This window comes from Oreochromis niloticus, linkage group LG15, assembly GCF_001858045.2.
Source record: "Oreochromis niloticus isolate F11D_XX linkage group LG15, O_niloticus_UMD_NMBU, whole genome shotgun sequence".
NCBI classification, from domain to species: Eukaryota; Metazoa; Chordata; class Actinopteri; order Cichliformes; family Cichlidae; genus Oreochromis; species Oreochromis niloticus.
This window is the reverse complement of record NC_031980.2, coordinates 8,679,834-8,703,219: the sequence shown is the minus strand read 5'-3', so window position 1 is coordinate 8,703,219 and position 23,386 is coordinate 8,679,834. Positions and strand designations below refer to the sequence as shown.

At 38.8% G+C, this 23,386-nt stretch overlaps 1 protein-coding gene across 7 annotated transcripts in view; it reads left to right on the top strand.

The window, feature by feature from the left end:
* Positions 1-23,386, top strand: part of si:dkey-71h2.2 (low density lipoprotein receptor adapter protein 1) — a 49,754-nt gene that overhangs the window by 14,703 nt on the left and 11,665 nt on the right. For all 7 annotated transcript variants that reach the window (XM_005460310.4, XM_019346059.2, XM_019346060.2 and 4 more), the window contains exons 2-7: positions 8,227-8,369; positions 11,744-11,856; positions 19,792-19,906; positions 20,264-20,336; positions 20,490-20,576; positions 22,737-22,864. In XM_005460310.4, coding sequence (XP_005460367.1) covers positions 8,227-8,369; positions 11,744-11,856; positions 19,792-19,906; positions 20,264-20,336; positions 20,490-20,576; positions 22,737-22,864 — 659 coding nt within the window. The remainder of the gene's footprint in view (positions 1-8,226; positions 8,370-11,743; positions 11,857-19,791; positions 19,907-20,263; positions 20,337-20,489; positions 20,577-22,736; positions 22,865-23,386) is intronic.

Genomic DNA, 23,386 nt, shown 5'->3' with positions numbered 1-23,386 from the left:
CTTAACTCCCTGTGAGGAGGCAGAGGTAAGTTTGTTTGTTTCTTCAGGTTAGCATGAGTCTGTAGCGAGCAAATGTCTCGCTAACATTAAGCTAAACCTACATACATGTAATACAATAATACAACCCTGTGTTCCTCCTATGACCAAGTGACTCACTGCACTCCAACATACTAGCAATCAATAATATGAAAGATAAACTGCAAAAACATTGTGTGTTCATTTATTCCCAACATGGCAATGTGTTAACGATGTGTATCAATACAGCAGTCCTGAGTGTCAGTGTAGTGTGTGCAGTGGTTACTTACATTATCAGTAGCAATATTTTATGGTAATGGAAGCTTGTCATTACACTGCCCCAAAACAAGTTATAGTTAATGTATTAACATTTAAATATAAAGATAAAATGCACACATATAATGACTTTGTGATTTCTGATCAGCAAACAATCCCAACCTCTTTCCAGTACCATTTGTACCAAACAGATACAGCACGTTGCAACATTTTACATCTTCTTCCAGAAGAGACAACAGTTACTAGATTACCACAAATGCTGTTTTCAGTTTTTCTGGTGCCATTACACCCTGAATTCTGTATGATGGCATGAATCCATGTGGCTCTCTCTCTCTCTCTCTCTCTCTCTTTTTTTTAATCATTGTCTGCTTATCTGGCTCAGTCCTCCTGCACAGTATCATACCAGCCACACACCAACTGTCACTGTCTGCAGAGTAAATATTAGCACAATTTTCACACTGGGATGCCAGCTATAAATAGAGTGCAGGAAATCATCCAGGAACAAACCCTAAACGTCTGTGTTGGCTTTTAATTTGACCGTGTAATGACGCATGTCCACAAAATAACCTTAATGTTAATCCCATTTTATTCCCTGGACACTTCTGAGTGGAAAACATCCTAGTTTGAGAGGTAAAGATAAGAGCGTTTCACTGCTGTGTCCGTGAATGTCAGTTTAATGTTTTCTTATTAAGGATTCATGGAACCTTTGGAAGGCTTTGTGATGGGAGAGCTGAGGTTTATGTTTTGCATAATAAATACAGTTATGGCAATTAACATTCAGGACATAATTGGCTTTTCATAATCAAGATCTAGATGGGAACATGAATAACAGTCTCAAAATTCTTTTAAGACCACAAAAGCCTAACTTGGCAAAATTTGTATGTATTACACAAACAAGATATGTCTTAGAGTGATTTAAAGGCCCTGCAGATTTTGTTTTTTTAAGCTTTGAATACAGTCATGATTTTTTTCTGTTTTTGCTGAAACAAAGTGCTTAACACATTAATCAAGTGCGGTATTAGGTGGTATCTTTCTTTGCTAATATTTACGTTCTTATCTGTGTTTTATTACAGAGGCTCAGCCCATGTCAGTCACTCAGCAGAACAGCTTCCACTTTGCTTCTGCTCTATTTGCTCAGCCATGCTAGATAATTCAATCAGCATTAACAGCAGATACAGTGTTTTAAGTAAAAGCAAGCAAGGGGTGGTGTGCTGAAAGAGGGGCACTAGCACTGATTCACGGACAAACCTTTGGGGAAAATTGCTGGTTTATTAACCTAAATTATTTTACTCTAGCATAACATAATTTATTCTTACAGTTGGTGTAAATGAATTTTTCTAAATTCAGGAGCTTTCAGGATGTTTTACAAAGTACAAACTGAATCTTGTTGGCTTGTATCCACTATAAATCACTATATAGTCATCTGATTTAATAATCTACCAAAAGTTTTCTTTTTCTGGCAGGGAAAATTAAAAGCATCACACTTAAATGTGAATGTCAAAAGTCATCAGTTGAATAAAAAGGTTTTTCAAGCTCTCAAGAAATTTTAAATTAAACAGTAGCTTAGAAGTAAATAGAACAGTAGCTTTGTTGAAGTTGTTATAATAAAGGTAATAATAGAAAGCTGAACCAGTGTCAACCCAAATCCATTGTTTTCCTTTTTCCGTTGGGTTTCAGCTTCTTCTCCGAGAAGCTATATTCGTATGCATTTTAAACTAGACGAGGGGTAGTGGCTAAAGCTAAAGCTAGCTACTTCCCCCTTGTTAGCTGTGTTCAGCTGGATGAAGGGTATTTAAGTGTCTAGTTAGGTATGTTGTTATGACAGTTGTCATGTTTCCTCATGGCTTAGTTTTGCAAACATCAGTCATAGTGAAGAACTCGCTAACAGCTTTAGCCATGCTCATAGTGTAGCTGTGACTGTGCGAGCAACTATTTACTTGTGCTGCTGTGCCAGTGTTGCACAGGCATGACAGGGCTGACCAGTCCAGTCTGAGAACGCTGTAAACCGAGTGATTGCAGACCCTACCCGGCCAATCTGTGCAGCTCTAATAGATTTTAGCTTCTCCGATCAGCTGATCCGATCAAGTTGTGATTCCATTAGAAAAGTGCATGACTTGTGGGCATATGGTACTACCTGAAAACAATCATATTATTTCCATCTAACTACTTTTGCATAAACACGTTGAAGTAACGTGGCTGTTGTTTTTATTAGTAAAGCTTATTTCCTTCTCCTTCCTATTGAATCAAGCGCTCTTTTTCTAGTGAGTTTCTATTCAGGTTTCTCTATCAGTGTAGGGCAGGACAGTGAAGGAAATCAAAAGCTGTGATTGTGAGGGTTTAAAATAGAATGACATGGTGTTTTGTACTCTGGGTTGGTGAATGTGTGGGTTTTTTATGTACTACTCAAGCTGAGTGTGCAGGGTCTACTATTCCACTGTAGTTGATGCACTTCTTTTGATGCTTAGCCAAGGTGTTTAGTAATGCTATTTGCAAGTACCACCTCGCTGCTTCAGACATCATCTGTCTGATCCCATGATTGCGTTTTCGTATCTTTCTTTTTGATGCTGTCAGGCTTTGAGAAATAGCTTGTACTGCACTCCTGGCTGTGAGGAGCCCAAGCTGCTCTCATTAGCTACAACTGGTGTTTATTCTGTGCATTCAGTTAGTGCCAGAGGAACTGAAGATGCATAAGGTGAGTTAGGGGACGGGTTTAAAAAAAGTAGTTTGAAGAGTGAGAGCTTGAATGAAAAGACTTAGCTTTACTTGGTTTCCCCTCAAGGCAGAATCAGGAAACCAGTTACATCCCCCCCTCATACACCCACATCATCCCAGCCAACCATCTTCCCTGAATGTGCGGCCTATTTTCACTGTCAAGGTGGTGTCCTAGATTCAAAGTTCCATCAGATGAGTAAAACACTAAGGCAAAAAGATTACATCTAGAAGGATGTGGAGGATGGGGGTCTTAAAGCATGCTGAATGTATCTCTACTCATATGATGATGGTGTACTCAATCCATTGGTCTCTAGTCAAGTTGCTGTGAAAAACATTCTAGGAAAGAATATCCAGTTTGCCTGTAAAGAGATGGAGGCAAAAAATAGACAAGACATTTGGGTGTCACGCTTGTTTCTGCAGTTTTAGAAAGTAACTGAGATTAAGCGTCTCGAGGAAAATAGTGTATCGGCCCCCTATTTGTCCATATGCCCTCTACGTCTCTGCTTACTCTTGTTTATGTTATTAATTAGCCATCAGCCGAGGTGTTCAGCCACGGCAGAATTCACCTGGGTATGATTTTGACTTCTCGGAGCAAATTAAATTACCGAGCGTGGAGCTCAGAGAGACAGCTGGTGATCACGGCATGTAGCTGAAGGCGTGCAGAGCACATGGCGTCTATTATACTACAGCAGCACTTCCCAGAGTCAGATTAGCTACTGTGAAATGCTGCTCTTGTCATTTGCTGGTTTAACACAGTCTGAACTATTTTACAGTGCTCAACATCTCAAGGCAGTAGTATTATAAAGTAACTTTATGCGAATACACTTAAAGCCCCGTGGAGGAAAATGTTATTAAATTGTTCTGTGCCTTTGTTGTAATGCACTGATTCCTTTAGAGTGTGTCCCCAGACTCCCCACTGTGAAGCCTTTGTGCGAACACAGTGAAATCAGTGCTCTTGCTGCAGTATACTCGGTGTGAAAGTGTTGCCAGGCATCAATTTGTTAGAGATGCAAATGTCACCAGTGCACTGCCAAGGCCTCGCTCAAACCCTAATCTTGTTTTGTCCTCATCCAAATTTGATCGGCCTTGATGAGAACTATCTCGCAAACACAACACGAATGTATGCGCGCACGCCTCCTTTAAAGTTCAAATTTCGCATTTTTAGTTGTCCTGAGGATTTTCTTCAACGTGTTAAATCCAATTAGCCACCCTATGCTTGTTCCTGCCACTCTTATCAGTCCCAGTCCTTCTGTAGACTCACATAGGATTTATTAAAAATTTAAGACCTCCTCTTTTAGGCAGATAATATATTGGAAACCCTGCAGCATCAACATAAAGCTGTTTAATAATTCATTTGTGTAGCTTGGGGAAGACACAGTATGGACTGTGGTATTGCTGTGACATTTTTACAGAGCCAAACTGTGCAATAAATCTTTCGACCAGAAGCTGACGCATTGCAGCTTTGAATGACTTAAAGTCATATGGATACTGAAAGATTGGTAATAAAGTTGACAGGTTGAAGTGTATTTAATTGTTTTGGATTGACCAATCTCTAAGCCCTGCCACTCTTGCAGAAGCGCCGTGTGACAGGATTTCTATTTTAACACCGTGCATGCAGTTTGTAGTGACAGCTGTGACAGACGGGCTCAAAAATCCTTTTAAACAATGGTCCCCTGATTTCGCACAGGAGGAAACAAAAACATACGTCTTATTTTTAGGTGACATGTGTAGATTTTATTGCCTGAAAAAAAATAAAATGAATAAAAATAAAGTATAGCTGTTGTTTCAGAAGCAGATTTTATGAGCTGAGCTGAACTTGTTAATTAAATCTAACTTTTTAATGTTTCCATTTAATTTGTGTAAAACATTCGTGATGTAAAAGGGTCTTAAATAGGCATATGATGGTAAAGACTGAGAAAAGTGTATGTCCCAGGTAAAGTCAGCTATCCCTTACCTGAAATGATGAAAACTAAACAGGAAATGTTAAAAATTTGACTCATGTGTACTACAAAAATGTGGTTTTTTTCCCCTGTTATTTGTGAGATTTTTTTATTGATATTTTAAAACAGATTGGCCCACGAGCAGTGGTAAACATTAAGGCTTTGCCTGAGCACAGCTGGCGTGTAACAAATGACTTAACTGTGAATAGGATTATGATATTAGTTTACTAATGTCACTAATTTCTCACATAGTGAAAAACAAATACAGTAACGCAACTGTAAGACATGTATGAAAAACATAGTGTGCAAAAAGAGCCTAAAACCTATTCTTTAGGTTAGGTTTAGGGTCCCCAACCTTTTTTGCGCCACGGACTGGTTTAATGTCAGACAATATTTTCATGGACCGGCCTTCAAGGTGTCGCGGATAAATACAACAAAATAAAATGATACGACCCACACAAAAACTGTGGTATTTTGTAAATATAATAATAAACGCAAATTCACTGTGTAATTGTGTAACTTTATTAGCAGCGTCCTCCTGAAATGCGACAACAACATTGAGCATAACATCCTCCTCTCTGCCCCTTAATGCTCTCTGGTTGCTATGGTAACACGTAAATATTTCTTTCAAAATAAGACACACAACTACAACACGGGAAAAGACCCAGGGAAACCGAGTTAACGATAAAAACCCTGAAAACCATAAATTTCACAGCCGACTCTCGTGGCCCGGTCCGTGGCCCGGGGGTTAGCGGACCGCTGTCTTATCTGACAGTAATTTTTAGTATTGAATATATTTTTTGGTCAACCCCACCCATGAGAGTAAGCTGTTGACCAGTTTTTGTAGAAAGAAAAAAAAAAAGTCTGCATGTATTTAGGTTAATATTGGGTTTTTAGGCTGATACCGATATTTGGTAGTTAAAAAAAGCCAATCTTAGACACACAAAACATAAACTGATTTCTCCCTCGTGTCACTCTCATTTGGTGGTGGCAGAGGAGGCTCCCCCTCCCTGAGGCTGGTTTTGCTTGATGTTTCTTCCTGTTAAGAGGGAGTTTTTCCTTCCCACTGTCACCATGTACTTGCTCATAGTGGCTCATCTGATGGGGCTTCTTTCTAAAATTTTCTTGAACTTGAGGCAACTGTTGTTGTGATTTGGTAATATATAAATAAAACTGAACTGAAAATGTAATTGAATAGAATTTTAATAACACTTGTTAGATGTAGTTATTCATGTAACCTTCCTAAGACCATATGGCAGTGCAGTATAAAAATATTTTTATAATGTGGCTCTCTGAAGCTGTATTTAACTATGAAAGCTAGGAAGGGTGTGCAGATTCTGTCAGGGTAGAGGCACAGCTTTTAAACCATACTTTACATTTATGCGCATGTCTCTTGTCTATACTATAGCCTGAAGCACACCACAGTGATAAGTATGGGCAGTGGAAGGAAGAGATTATTGAGGGGTACAGCAAACAGTCAAAAACTGATACCAGTTTTTAGTGTTTTAAAAAATGTGTGTGTGCTCTTTAAAAAAAAAAAAAAATTCCCATCAACATCTGCGTCTTTGGTCAGTAACATTTTGAAAAACCTAAATGCATTAGTTCAGTAAAATCTCATCGACCCATTCATAATAGAACAAAAATGTAATTATATAGAGTCCTGTTCCCTTTGCCGGTGGAAGTCAATGGAATTTGTTTGTGAGTAATCCTTCCAGGGATAGAGTCCCTTATCTAATTTCTCCCTTCATGTATTCTTGTTTAAAAGCTTGAAACCCCTTTTTCCTGTCATGTAGCCAAACTTGCCCTTTGACCTTCTGTGAGAAGGGGTCAGGAAATCATTCAAGTACCATTCCTAAGCGGTAGTGAGCCAGGTCACACGGGACTGAAAATATATTACATTTAAAGGCAGAACTTTCATGGAGGACAAATTATGGGACTCCTTATCTGCAGCCACCTCTCATCCAGAGCTGTCAAGTGATTTGCAGTAAGCTGGCCACTACGTACCTTAGAATTTGCATTTCATAACACCAAATGTGCTTTCTGGTTCTGAAACAGCCCCCACAGTGTGATTGAAGATTAGTTAATAATTCAGAGTCGTTGGAAGCAGTGGGACGGGGATGGCGGTGTTTGCTGTTCGCCTTCACAGCTGCATGGGGTCTGCCAGTGACAGATGGCTCAGCCCATGTGGAGAATTTAGTGCCAGTATATCCCAATAGAGTGTTGGACACAGTGTGTGTCTCTTTTCTCTCTCCCTGCTCTTCTTGCTCATTCCTTTTGTCAGTCTCACTCTCTCATTTCATTCAATTGTGTAAGCAGCATTGAATTTATATGGAGAAGAACGACAGAGGGGGGGAAAAGCGCTGGAGATTAATGGTGATTATTTCATAGTTTTATATTTATTTTTATTTATTGTTGGAAGAGTCATTTGAAAATCTGTAGCTCATATGTTTCCCTTGTTCAACTGTTGGTTTTATCACAGAATGTGGCCTGTAGCAGTTTTGTAAGTTGTTGTTCTCCTGCTGCTCATCTGTAGGGTGTCCAGGTGTCTCTGAAAGATATTTTCAGCTCTCTGCATGGGTGCAGTCACTGACACTGCCTACAATAGTCAGCTCGAGGACAGCTGGTACTACCTGTTGGGAATCGCAGAGACAGCAGGATATTGCAGGCATTCTGTGCTGTTTATCAGAGCCCTGATACTGGATTTGCTTGCCAGTGGATGTTTTGTTTTGTTTTGTTTTGTTTTGTTTTGTTTTTGTTTTTTTTACTAAAATTCGTACTATTCTCTACTGTAATGATGCAATCATTCAAAAGTGGTTACCCATTTCATTCAAAATTAATTTAGATTTAAAAGTGAAGTTGAAATTAGTCACATTTAAAATATCACAGAGATATTTTAAATATTTAGAGCTGTTCATGTTTTACATTTATAATGTTACACAAAATCGGACTCTGTATTTATAACAGTATCTGCTGAGCGGTGATGTCACTCTGCCACCTCACAGGTTGCTGGTGCTGAGTCCCGTAAACTGTTTGCTCAGCAAACTTTAGAATGAACACGCTGACCTAGAAACTGATCCTGAAAGAGTGAAAAAAATTTTTCCAGAATGTGTGACATTTGCAAATTTTTGCATTCTGCTTTTGTTTTTCCACTTTCCACAGTGTCAAAAAAATTTTTTGGAATTGAGGTTATATGCATGGACCTGCAAATGTAGTACTTTGTAAGTGTGCCAGTTTCCGCAAAAGTAACTTAACACCTTATTTTGTGATGAACTTGTTTTTCCAGAGCTGCCAGAGAACTGGACAGACACGAAGGAAACTCTGTTAGAGGGGATGGTGTTCAACGTGAAGTACCTGGGTATGACTCTGGTGGGCCAGCCTAAAGGAGAGGACATGGCCTCTGCTGCCATTCGCAGAATTGTTGCCACGGTGAGTCTCTGTCCCCCATTAGAAGCTTAAACCTACACCCTTATAATGCATGTCGCTATATGAGGCATCCTGGTATTACTACTAAACTAAGTAGTGTATAAATTACCACCCTATTAGCAAAAATCTGTCAACAAGGTCATGAACTTAGAACTTGGAACGTTTTTATTGTCATTGTACAGTTGCTTGTACCAGACCACAAAGGTTACAATCATATTTCTAAAGTTTCAAGAGGGAAACTGTGAACATTTCAACTGCAGTGATATTTATTTAGAGGATTACTGTGACAATGTACTTTCAAATTCCATTGCACATTATCTGAGTGACTCTAAGATGACTAATGTCATCCATGTCATCTTAATGGCTCAGGACATTATTTTAAAGATAAGCAAGCAAAGGGTCAGTGAATTTGATTGTCATCACAACAGGAGCAAAATCACTGTGGACACTGTCAGAATCATTTAAACTATAACCTTTCATTATTGTCTTATGTGAGTATTAAGGATAAACAGCTCAGTCAAGGGAAATGTTTTGATTGAGACGTTCTGCGAAATATTTAACAGCTTACTGCGATTACTCTTAAACCAAGTAATCAGCATCATTCACAGTTAAATTTCTGTAACACGCTTGCCAAGTTGTTTACAAAGTTTATCTCTGTGTCAAGGTTTGCACGTATATGCATGGAAATAGAGCAGCTAATCCAGGATTATCAGGGGTTGCACACATGCAGAAGGCCAATCTCTGTTTTCATGCTTACCAACAGCAAACTGGGGATTTCTGGGTACGGTTTTCCACATTAGTTCAGCCAGCTGGCAGTTTTCTCTTGAAACTACAAGAAAACCATTGCATTTAAACCAGTCAACTTAGAAATATACCAAGAAGCCAATTCCTGGACTGTTTTTATGCATGCAAATTGATACTCATGTTTCTGTTTCTACTAACGCTCACACTTGCACACCTATTCACTTGGCACTTTCTCAACAATGCAAATGTCTGATGTTTCTTTGCAGAATGAACAGCCTGGCACAGGCAGCAGTATAATCATAAATCCCCCACCTCTCAATTAGAGACTGAACCAAACCTAATGGTGGGATTAAGATTCAGTTGATTTACACCAAGACAAAAAGTCTGTTCCCATTATAATTGACTGAACTGAATGGGTATATTGAATAAATAGGTGACTTTTCTATTCACTACATGCTTCAGTCAGACATGATTAGACAAGACAGGGGAAGCAAACATAGAGAAAGGCTGAACTTGGCGTATCTCAAGCTGACAGATTGGTTTTTGCCTTGTGGCATGGAACTCGAAACATGACGGCGGCAACTGTAGCTGTTAGCGCTTCCTGCATGAACGAGCTACCACAATCAGCTACAGCATGCTCTCCCCACCCTTATAATGTAATTTTCCCTTATTTTATGAGTTGTGGTTCTAAGCAGAGACTATTGTTCATTGTCACCATCTCCAGGGTATTACAATTCCTACAGCAAGCCATGGCACCATTCCCATTGTCCTTGAGAAGTCCTAGTTTTGTTTAAGCAAGGATCTCACTCCTAGTGATCTTTATCTTCTCACCATCATTCTTTTATGAATAAAAGAGAGAGACAAACTAAATTATGCAGTCCTTTCGATGTATGTGCGTATAATGCCCCCTCCCTCCCCATTCATTGGCTGTCACTCTACTGATGCTTAGCCTGATATCTGTTGAGTGTCACAAAAAAAAACTGCTGTCATTTGCTATTTAATTGCATTATCTGGAGGTTATTGTCACTGTCAACATTCACTCACGTAGGGCAAAATCTCAGCACTATGGCCGTATTTTCTGGAAGTCCAGATGGTGTAAAGTTTCAGGGGGAGTCAGTGGCTGCCGGCCCGACCTGGAGTGCTCATTCTGGGCTACATGTTGCAGCTTTTCTCCCCTCATTCTGTCGCTTTTTATAAATTCTCTACATTTCTGGGACAAAGCAGGCTGCTTGGTTTTGCTTAACAGCATACTGTTTACAAGTTGAGGGCTTTTAGTGTTTGATCAGAAGGTCATTTGGTATTAATGTCAGAGTGACATAGAAGGTCTGTATTTTCTTCTATGATGCAACATTTCCTCCAGTTTCTTCATCTTCTTTGATCTATGTTTGTGTACACAGTGTGTGTCTGCTGTGCAGAAGTCTTGAGCCACCCTTCATTTTCCTAGTTTTTGATAGGAAAATGAGAAACGGGTGCAGCAATGGCCTCCTTTATTCCTCAACATAGCCATGCTCTCTTTTTTAAGAAAATATGTTTAACTAGTATTCAGGAATACTTCTCTAAGTTATTGAAGGACATTCAAAGCTCTTCTTTGGATTTTGGCTGCCTTTTATTCCATTCTTTATCAAGATGATCCCACACTGCCTCAACAATATAAAGTATTTTTCATTGTCTGTTTTTCTATCCAGGTATGCTTTTATTGAATGGGCAGTGGGTGTGGGATCATTGTCGTGCAAAAATACCATCTGGAACATGCCATTGAGACACGTTCCAGACGATATTACATGTTGGATCTAGATCTGACTATATTTATCTGTGTTCATAATTGCATTCGTTTTGACAAGATCTCCAACATCATTGGCTAAAATGCAACCATGACAGGCCCTCCAAGGTGTTTTACAGATGGCTGTAGATACTCACTGTTGTACCTCTCTCCTGACCTCATCCGTACACGTTGACAGAAATTTGAACCAAGTATGTCATTTTGAATTCATCACCCCATCAGAACTCTTGCCACTGATTTAATTTGGCATAAATACAGCCACGCTTCCATTTAGACCATCTTTGATGAGGCTTGAGAGAACAGTAGATGGATCAACTGAAGGGCTATATGCATCTCTTAGATCCTGTGTCAGGTCTTTGATGGATTGCTTTCTATTTCTTAAAGACATGACCTTCATATACTCTTCACCTGCTCTTGATTGGTTGTACAAAATGACTATTTTATGTCAGCTAAAGAAATGGTACAGGCTACTAGTAACGAAGTGCTTAAAGATACTCTTTAAAAAGACTGCTTGAAGTTCCTTCTTTGCTATGCTATTTTTGTAGATACGATACAGGTTCATCCCTTGAGTTGGGTACCTTTTTACACTTGAAAAATATATATATGCGAGTTAAGCGTCTTAACAAAAAGGAAAAAAAAATCCTCTGAAAATGGTCAGGTACAAGGACTGGACTGAAAATGAGTGAAAAAGCAACAAACGTTCCAAAACTTTGAAAGACCTTCAGAAAGCCTGGAGAACTGTTGATCAAGACCACATTACAAATCTAAATAAAGTCTGGCTCACTGAACGAAATGAGGGGTGGCTCAAGACTTTTGCACATTACTGTATATGTTTTGTGTTCAATATCCACAGGCCAGAGCCGGCGCTAAGAAGTTTCGGAAAGTAACACTGACGGTCTCACCGAAAGGCATCGTTATCACAGACACAGAAACCACAGACCTCATAGAGAATGTCTCCATTTACAGGTACGGCCATCGCATTTCTACCCTGAACCTGTTGGTCCACAACAGTGATTGATTACTAAGATTTTTTTAATATTCATGTTCCCCAGAAAACTTCCCCCATTTTCCTGTACTTCAATTTTTTTGCCCTTTCTTTATTAAAAAAAAATCCCCCAAACTGCATGATCAGCATGGTTGATAAAAATTCACATTCATTATCAGAAACAATTCCTCTCAGGCTATACTGTACTGCTAAAATGTACTCTCTATCTATCTGTGCTCTAGATATAAACCGATTAAATTAAAATGGAAAACATTATAGCTGAGTACAACCTTGCAGAGGTACCAGCATTTGTTCAAACTTCCCAAGCAGCTTGTGCATGTAATATGCTAGTTTGCTATCAGAGTTAGCAGAAACACCTGCAGGGATTTGGGGCTGAATGAAACAAACACTCCAGCAGAGAACTCATTTGTACCAAACTCAATTTAAATTCAAATTCACTAAAATTATTTTTTTTAGATTCATTTTACAAGAGGTCATTGGCTCGTCTTATCCTCTCTTTTTTATAATAATTTGCTGCTATTTTATTTGTCCTTTATTTTATTCTAGGTTCAGCCATTCTTTGATAAAATGCTCTTAATATTAATGATGTCTTGTTGCTGTTGTTGTTATGATATGGCTTCATTTTTTTGACCTTCTATAGGTCATTTTCCCTTCTGTCCATTGCTGTGCTTCTTTTGCAACATTAAACTAAGCAGTTTTCTGCTCAGAGCTGTGGTGAGTGGGTCAATTAGGGGTACATCACAAGATGATTATCTGTTGTATCACATCAATTTTGAACTAAATGTTGAAAGATGGGGTAATGAAATATATTTTTTGCCTGGCACCAAAGGGTAAATGAAACCAATTACAACAAGAACATAACAGAAAATGGCTAAATCAGCCCATAATTTCCCAATAAGTGCATCCCTCATGTGAATAGAAGCTAGGTTTCACTCTAACAAATCAGTCTGTGTGTGTTGATATGATATGTTTGGCTGGCTTCTCCTCTCTGGGTAGCATTCTGTAATACAGCCTTGGCCTCTTGTTGGGGATTACAGTCTAAATATCATATGGCTGGACTGTGATTACAGAACAAGCTTTGATAAAAGACGGATGTGTGTGAAGGTGAATCGATGTGTGTGCAGGTGTAGGTCTGGATCCCCTCTTGATCCACCTTATCAGCAGTAACAGACCACAGGCTAGTGAAACCTGCCTCGTCTTTGATCTCCTTCTTTTCTCTCCTCTTTTCCTTTATACGGTCTAGCAAAAAAAAAAAAAAGTCCTATTTATGCTCATTATCTTAAACTGAGCTTTGAACACAGGACAACGGAGTTCTTAGACTGAAACTCGAGCTTCGATTGTTTGCCGAGATATGATACAGGACTCAGTGAAGGACCACATGCTGTGCTCGGGTTGACTGAAGATTTTATGGAACCCCACCCCCACCTCCACTTCCTTGTGGCCATCCCCCCCACCCCCTCGTATCTTTTTTTTGCTGCACATAATCCATTTGTTGGCCAAGAAAGCAAGCAGAGTGTGAAAGAATTCAAATCAAGCAAATCAAGACTGTGTTTAGAGTGCGTAGCATCCACAGGGGGAACTGAGTTAGATACACAAGTTATGTGCACATATGTCCACACATTGGGTAGACTTTGTGGATGTAACTTGCACAGTGAGTGTGTATCTAAATTTGTGTGTTTGTAGAATTAATTTTGGATTCACACTGGGTTAAAGCCAGCCTGTTTTCCCTCAGGGGAAGCTTAGTGGGGGTTAGAAAACAGACAGGAGGGCATTGTGCATGGCATAGAAAATAGGATCCCAGCACCCATAACCCTCCCACTGCATCCATCCACACCCACCACCACCCAAGTTACAAAGAAACAATGCAGTACTAACCTGTATGGGTGGAATTTCACTTTTTACAGTTTCAAAGTATCCAATAGCTTTTAAACCCCTTTTGGTTTTTTTGGTTTTTACCATCACCCCTCAGCACTTTTTAAATGATCATAACTTTGTTACCATTTGTGCCAGAGACAGAATTAAAAGGGTTTCAGAAATGAGAGAAGACAAGCTTTATGGGGATATTCGGCATATCATGGTAGCACAAAGCTTTCACAAGGTCACAGAACACAGAAAATTAATCTCAGTCTAGATGTTACCATGTGCGCTTCACATTATCATAACTGCTGAAACGTTTTCACTATAGAGAAAATTTAAGTGGTTCCTGAAAGATGATAATGATTTTGTAATTTTAAAGCCAAAATTAAAAAATAAGTCCAGGCAGCCTGTATGATACTTTGATGTTAAATGGTTAAAGCTTATTGTCATAAGCTTGATGTTCCAGGATTTGCAGAGCATCTGTTGTCTAACTGCTAACGGCGGTGAAGGATTACACCACACAGGAGGTGAATAAATGATTTTCTACCACAGGCATAAACCTGGATTGTAATGATAATACCCGTCGGTAGTTTACAGATCAGTGATGGAGCTTATATATAAGGAAGGAAGTGGAAAACATCCATTGATATGATAATGAAGAAGAGTTCCCATTAGGGAGAAGTCAAATTTTCTGCTTCTAACTAAACACAATTTTCAAAAGTGCACATTAGGTGGGGTCCAAAGATCCAGTTAATCCAAATTAAATGTCAGAACCTGTTTGGTGTGACAGCTTTCTATCAAGAATAGCCAGGTTAGCTGTTTACCTCTGATTCCAGTCTTTATGCTAGGCTGAAGTTACAGCTTCTTGTTCTTAGCTCAGTCTCTAACAAAGGATTCCTATAGATGTTTGAACCGAAATCAGTGCTGAAGAAAACCCTCCTGTGTATAGTTCAGAATATAAGTAATCTGTGTGTTTTCTGTTACTGGATCATGCACAGATTTGCAGATCTGCAGGTGTAAGAGAAGACGTGGGAGTTTGATTAATGCAGCCACTTACTGGATCAGTAGACAAGTGGCTGGTTTGTTTCTTTCCTGAGAGGCCTTTATATGCGCCGGTGTAGAAAAATCCAGATATTCAACGCCAATACAGTAATCGATGTTTGTCATCCTTTTAAAAGCATGCTTTGTTTAAAACATGCAGACAGAAGATGCTCCCAGCAGAGAACATTGTGAGGGTGTTCAGACTCCATCTGGGCTAGCGTTGCTGATTCATATTCTGACAAGAGCTCTCAGGGAACAGCCAGCATATCAATCAGCAGAGCATACGGGTCAGAAAAGCAGAGCTGAAATGCAGACTGACACCGCACCTTGTAATGATACACGTGGTTCTGACATGTGTCTGTACGATCTCTAAACTGAGGATATTGGGCGTGACAGTGATCCTAAACATTCATGGAAACATGGCTTCTTTCATAATTTTATTTAAAGATGAAAAAAACCCACTGCTTTTTCTTTCTTTTTTTTTTTTAGTATTGTACTATTGCTAAGTTGAAAGTTGAACAGAAGTAGTTCACTGTCGAATTAAGCAGCAGACCTGTTTCATTCAGCGTATGAAAAGTTTGAGGCTTTGATGTGTGAAGATCTATTCAGGCTTTGTACTGTAAATATTTAAATAATATCCAATGACGTTCTCTCGCTGCCTCACAAATACCGGTGCGGTACACAGTAAGAAGATCAAAGGCTTGCAGTCCAGACAGCCCCTTTGGAGATATGATGGCGACTGACAGCTCAGCTTCTGTTGTTCAAGCTTAGCGGGAACTATGCGATACTTTCAGGTTGTTTTTTTTCCCTGTTGTTGTTTAAACCTGAAGGCCTGTATTGAAAATAAGATCCACTGTGCCGCACATCTGACACTTATTATCCTGTAATGACTAAAAGGTTTTCTTAAGAGTTTTTATAAATAGAAGAAATGTATCTTTGGTACATGGATTAAATCTTGCATGTACATTCACTGGACAGAGGTCTCTTTGTTGATGAATATATGTAACTATATGTATTAGTCTGACTTTTATGCTCTTGACAGTAGAAGTCAATGTGGCATGTGCTGCTTAATATGATTATTGTGATATTGGGATTTTGGACAGTTCAGTGCAAAATAATAATATTAGTAATGTGAATCATAACTGATGCACATACAGTTTTGGGGGCACTGACTTGCAAGACATGCACTGTGTGTGCACTGACCTATTTTAATATTTTGCTTACAGCACATTGTTCTGGGAAAGCTAAAGACTGACTGTGAAATGTTTTTTTTTTTTTTTTAATAAGGCTTAAAAAGGTTTTAAAAATATGTCAAGAACAGCTAAAGCTTAGATACTGCCATTAAATAAAAATAAAATGTCAAATGCTGCAGTTACTGATTTTAAATTCTCTTCATAGAACTTTTTCTATCTGAGTTCACATCAGCAAATCAGTCCTTAAAAAGCAAAAGAAAGAAGCAAGAAAAATGCAAAAAACACAACATGCCTGATGTAATTTTGACTGCTATCGCCCAAAGGGTCTACTTCCTTTAAGCCCCAGTTATTTTTAGATCAGCCCTTCTGATCAGTTGCATGTGCACTGGATGTCCGCCACTAGATCAAAATAATGATTCTTCAAAATAAATCTCATTTTGCAGGAGCCAAATCTGGCAAGTAGGGCAGTAGCTTAGTAGGGATTGTGTTGGTGTGGCCAAACAACTGTTTTTGAGTGTGGTGTGAATGGTTGCAACATGATGAAAGCATGGTACGAGACAATTTTTGGGTCACTGACAGACTTAACTTCCATAATCCAAAATAAAGATTACTATGCTCTTGGTTGTGCTCAATTTATGCTACCTTTAGGCACAGGTCAGGATAATTTCTAATCAGTAGTGTTTTCTGAACTTGCAAGTCGATTGTGAAATAGCAGATGCAGTGTAGTGGTAAGAATGGAAATCTATGTATGCTAGAAGCGATCCAGATGTGCACAAGGAGATGCCTTGAAGGGAGCATATTATTTAGTAAATAAAATTTTGAGAACATAAAAAATTATGAAAACGTGGATATTTAAATATTTAAAATAAGTGAAATTCATCTTGTGCAAAATATATGAAGTTAATTAAAAGCACATGCTATCTCAATAGGATGATAATTGAGTTGTATTGAGTAGTATTTGAGTTTCGTCATTCTTGTTTTCTAATTTTAAATAGGTCAACCCTTTCAACTTTTCCCTGCTCATTTTTATGCAATTACGGCCCCAAATATAAGTTCGCGCTTCGGGAGAGGGGGTAACACGCAGAGCTGGGTATCCTGGGCATTGCTATGTGGGTCATGCATCAGTGGTGCAAGCCAGCAAACAATCTGAGATGGAGTAGTGAGCGCTGTTGATTTCATGGTTGTTGTTTGATCTAATACATAACTTCATTTTTAGCGCCACTACCCACCCCCCACCCCCCACCTCTGAATTGGGGTAGCAAATGAGTGTCAGCCATCCACAAATCCCCTTTGCATGTAGTTTACAATTTGCTCTAATGATGGCAGATTATACAGTCATCAACCCAGAGCTTTCTCTTTCTCCAGTGACGATGATGACAGCATGAATATCAAAAATAGCAACATAGTTCGTGTAGAAGAGTTCTACTGCCGGTCTATGGAAGGAGCCCCTAATTGTCCTTGTTGTGCTGTTTTTAATTATAGTGAAAAAGGTCAAGTGCAACGTTTACCGTGGCTAATTTGCATATCTATTTAAGGCAACAAACAAATGACGCACGCTGCTGATTCAGGTAACCATCGCAGATACACAGAGTGACTGAAGATCAATACAGCTTCTAATAGCCTGCGTAAAATCTGACAAAGGAAATTCAGTTCTTTTGTTGCCTCAGTGAGCCCCAAACAAGCTGCTGTGGGAGAACAAAATGGCTTTGTGGACTTTGTCTGGATTGGTTTTAGATAACTATTGAAAATCACAGGGCTGAGGCTGTGTCTGGATTTGCAGACAATTGGATTTCTTGAAAACCAGATAGTGGATTCAGTGTGACTGCTGGGAATGAGGTCTCAAATGCAATACAATCACAGTGGAGATCAATTTGTAATCTTAGACTTTCTATTTTCCACTGATGGTAGAAATTTAAATGCTTCAGAGGAGAAAAATATATATATATGTACCCACATGATGGGGACATTTTTCTGTTGTTGATAAGAATTTGCAATACATTATGTAACTGTCAGGGAGGTTATTTCAGAAAATCTTCAGCAGATTTCCTGCAGTTTCAAATGCCTTCCTGCAGTGGTTGATGCTCTCAGATAAAAAATGAGGAACAGCAAACAGTTTATCTGAATATAATTTTTTTTTAAGGTCATTTACCTTTGAATAATTCTATCATTTTTATCACAAAAGTGTAAATAATGCTCCTTTGCTGAGAATTTAGGGTTAATTGACAAGCTCAGTCTTTAAAGGTAACATTTTATTAACATTTGACTTCAGCATGAAACACTTTGGCTCCATCCAAACTCTGAAGTACCTACAGCTTCAAGCACAACTCACTTATGGATGTCACTGCTGCTCATTTGTCTTTGCCCAGCTGTGGGACTCAATCAGCATATTATTCATATCCATTGCTCTGGTGCTGTGACTGGTGTGCTCATGCATATGCAAAAGGTAAACCACAAAGGCAAAGTAACAGCCTTAATTGGCATGTAGGCAGTGCAGCTTACCTTGATCTACGAGGTTTCATTAACAGTGTGGACTAGTAGGTAATGTTGTGTACCTTGTGTGACACTAAAGCCTTCCTATATGTAGTTTTTCGTGTATCATTCATTATAAATGGATGTACACTCATGGCAAAATTCTAACTCTTAAGGTTTTACATATCAGAACATAATTAAAAAACATTATATGGTCCACACTGGGTCTGAAAATTAACTAAATGCAACCTTAGATGAACAAAAGCACATACACAGATATTACACCCTTACTGCTTCCATAGGAATTAAGACTGTAAGTAGCAGCTGTGTGCTGCTAATCAAATGTTAACTGGTTAGCAGTAAATGTTAGCATCTCCCATAGTTTTATGGTTTAGAACATTCAGGTATGTGTTAATACAGTGCCAAGGAGGGAAGACTTCAGCAATGAATGAACTGTTGCTGATCATCAATCTGGGAAGTGTTTTAAGGCCAATTATAAAAACAGACCATCATTCTGCAGCGAGAAGGATTATTCCCAAGTGGAAAACATTCAAGACAGCTGCATTGGGAAAAATAAAACAGAAGACTTCTGGATAGACGTGATGTTTGCACAGCGATATGTTTGGTGAAAACCGAACAGAGCATATCAGCACAAACATGTTACACCAACTGTCAAGCACGGAGGTGGAGGGGTGATGATTTGGTCCTCTGCATACCAAAGTCAAATGTGTCAATAATAAGTCAAATGTGAGGCTATCTGTCTAATGGCTAAAACGTGGCTTAAATTGGGCCATACAACAGGATGATGATTCAAAGCAAAGGGACAAATATATAACAGAAATGGCTAAAAACCCCCAAATCAAGTCATTGCAGTAGCCCAATTAAAGTCCAGACCGCAACCTCATTGAAATGCTTTGGCAAGTCCTTAGGTTTGCTGTGTATAAACAAACCTTAATGAACTGAGAAAACATTGTAAAGGAGAGTGGGTCAAAATTCCTCCACAGCAATGTGAGAGACAGAAAATGATTGCTTTAAGTTATCGTTATCAAATCTGGTTCTACTAAACTACTAAATCATCTTAGTTTTTCATGCATTCCTTCTGCATTTTGGCTCCATTTTGTCAAATAAATAATGACATGGTGTTTTATGTCATGTGATCTTAGTTTTATTTACCTATTTTTAAAACCTGGTAAGACTAGATATTGCTTTATTTATGTGCTTGGCTGAAATGTATAGAGCCTTTGTAACTGACTGTATATCATGTGAATTGATGGAACTGCTACACTGCAATAAACTTCTGTTCTCTCTCACTTCTCTCTCTTTCCTTTAAAACAGAATCTCATACTGCACAGCAGATAAAACTCAGGATAAGGTCTTTGCATATGTTTCTCAGAGTCAGTTCAACGAGACTCTAGAGTGCCATGCCTTTCTCTGCCAAAAGAAGAAAATTGTAAGTCTGCAGTGCTGTGGGCTTCTTGTATATACCTGTATTTAGACTGATGTGTTGGATATATGTTGTCAGACTTTAGGAGGATGCTCAGTTTGTTTCAGGACCAAGAATTATGAACTCTAAGTGTAACATAACAATGGGTGGTGTGTGGCTCCATCTTGTGGCTGATTCCTTAGTGAGACTCGAGTTTTACTTTTGTGGTTAGTATTAAAAATACTGCTTTCTGACAAATCTATGATAATAGATGCATTCTCATAAAAAGAAAAAGTTAAAATATCTTCTTTATCACAAAATCAAATACCCATTATTAATAATAATTTATTTTCATCTAGTTTCTCTGTGTTATTCTCTTTCCAGGCTCAGGCTGTAACATTAACAGTAGCCCAGGCCTTTAAAGTGGCCTTAGATCTTTGGGAGATTGCTCAGGAAGGTAAGTTCCCTGAACAAAGAGGAAATGACTCTGGAACTTTAGTTTAATGTCCACAAAATGCTGAGTACAAATTGTCTGTGCATGAATGAAAGATTCAACTATAGTTGGAGTCTGTTATTTTCTAAGAGTTTGAAACAGCTTCTCGGTTCACAGACAAAAGCAAGAAGGCCAGGACCTGCTGTAAGTGCGCAGCAAGCAATGGGCAGACAGAGGCAGCCGACACTCAGTGTGTCCCAGCGGGTAACTTCATTTTATTGTGTCCTCCTCCATATTGTGTCCCAGCATATCGAACAAGATATGACTATATTAGTGAAAGGTAAAAGACAGCAGAATGTTAAATACTATGTTAACTGTGAAGTTGTTTTAATGTGATTTAACAAATTATCTAGTTCTCAATATTAAAAATAGCAACAAATCCAAATTAAATTAATTTTCTTTGCTTTTTAACAAGTCTGACACATCACCATAAAACCATACTGGGGGGGGGGGAGATTATAAAAATTCAATTGAATTCACAATCAGCATTGTGCCAAGGTGTGTTATATTAATTATATTATAAGTTAAAGACCCTACAGTATTAAAAAGAAACCCCAACAACCAGACAAGTGCTTGCCCCGATGAGCAAGCACTTGGTGACAGTGGGAAGGAAAAACCCCATTTTAACAGGAAGAAACCTCCGATAGAATCAGGCTAAGAGAGGGGCAGCCATCTGCCGTGAGTAGTTGGGGGTGAGGGGAGAAGAGAGCAGAGAGAACCAGGGTTTAATAGTTGCTAATGATTAAATAGTAGTGATGTATAAACACACAGAGTTAAAAGAGGTGAGTGAAGAAGAAACACTCAGTGGATCATGGGATAGACTGCAAGCCTGTTGCAGTATAACAAAGTGATGCTTCAGGATAATCCGATCCAGCCCTAACTCTAAGATTTATCAGGATTCGACTTTTTCTTTCTACTGTTGAAAACTTTTGAAACACTTACTAGAAGTAAGCCTGCAGTCTGAGAGAGAAGTGCTGTGCTAGGATAATGAGGTACTATGAAGTTTTTAAGATATGACAGAGGCTGATTAGACGATCCGCTTTCCAAAATAGGATCATGACTTGAAAATGTTTTTTATTGCTCCATTTTATTGAAAATAGTACAAATACAACTAATTAAATGTTGAAAAAAATGTGATTTTTAATGAATTTGAGGCAGGCAACATGTTTCAGAAGATAAAAGCGTCTTTAGGGATGTGCAGCATTACGTTTTCTTTTTAAACCACTCTGTTTGTGTTTGGGCACAGATGACACATTAAAACGGCTGAAAGTTTTGATCTACGCTGCTCAAGCTGTTTGGGGCCTTCATGTCAAAACATTAGAATTCATCATGCGTCACAGCTCACAGTTTCCTGCAGTTTCCACTTTTTATGCTCTGCTAACTGGCAGCTGTCTTTTTGAGTCGCACGGTATTTACTGTCGAGACGAGAAAGTGGCGTCAGTGTTCTCATCTATCTCTCAGCAAGAACGCCAAAGAGTGTCTTTTCTCTTAAACCCTCTTTCAGTTTTGTTGCTTCTGTAATCAATTCTCAAGATCCGCGTTTGAAATCAGTCTGCACACGGGGATCTGATTAATGCTGTGAAAATAATATGCTGTGTTATGGAAGTGAAGCGATGATAAGATGCCGATTTGTTTCATCCGTACAAACCCATCCCTTTAAACTCATCATGACTGAGTGGAAGTCGCTGCTAGTCAGTCCTATGATGATCTTAAATGACCTTTTCAGTTATACGAAGTATCACAACTTTGGCTTTTAATTTTTTGATTGACACTGCTCTCTCACAAATGTATCAGTCATCTGTCACTTGTCATACACGCTCAGGGCAAATCACCTATTTATGCAGCACTCGTTAGGTATTCAGGGAAACAGTGAATTTTAAGTGCCTTCTAATGACTGTGACATTTATAGGTTATTCTTTATAGGTCAAAATGTTTTCCTGACCTCAGAGGGTCAGCAGACTTACAAAATGAGACTTAATCATCCATTGTTAGTCGCGGCCTGGTTTTCCCAGATTCTTTCAATTAAAATTTGCTCTGCTCCCAGTGGTAGTGGCCTGAGGACATAGAGAAAGTCTGGTGTGAAAGCCTCAAGGACCTTTGGAATAACTACACAGACAGATGCATTAAATTTTTACAGACATGATTTAAATTGTGCCTGTCATGGAGAAGTTTTTGAGTGCCACGGGCTGGAGATGTTGTTTCACCTCTTTGATATCTGACAACTATTCCTTTCCTTTGCGTCCGGATGTGTCTGTCCTTTACCGCTCATCTGCCTGTCTCTACTCTGCCCTCTATGTTTCCTTCTTCCTGCACTTTTGCTTTATTGTTTGGCAGCCTCTCATCAGCACCTGCCATCTCTCACAGATCCAGAGGCACATAAGCCCACTGGGATGGAGGAAAAGCTCCGGAGGCCCTTATTCTCTGCTTCGCTCAGCTCGCCCTCACCTCGTAGTAACCCTACTCGAAGGCGACCAATCAAACATGACTCTTGGGTAGGTCAGCTTTAAAGCGTTACATCAGTGCTAGCTTGCATGCTCTTGCTACCTGTCAAATACAGAATTAATGTTTGCTCCTTTTGCCTATAAATCCATGCCTGCTTCAGTGTTTGGGTACTGCACATTTCAGAAGTTCTCCACTCCTAATATATCACTATGTCTCTTAAATCCTCAAACCAGCTGCTTTTAAATACTGCAGTTAGTGACATTGTGCTTTTGTGGTTGCTGCTCCAAGGCTTTGCAGTAGCCTTCCTTTCACAATCAAATAATCCCACTGTTAAATGTTCATACATAATATATTTGATTTGAGTTTTTTAAACCATGTTTATTTCATGTAAAATTTATTATTTCAAATTAGTTTGATGTTGTCTTTCTATTAAATGTGCTTTAAACTTTTAAACTGAATAAGTGGACTAGAATGATGAATATGGTCATATATCCACGGACCTCTTCTTTACATGAGCCAAATTTAAATGGAAAAAAATGAAACTTTAAATTTCAGTAGAAAAAAAGATTAAA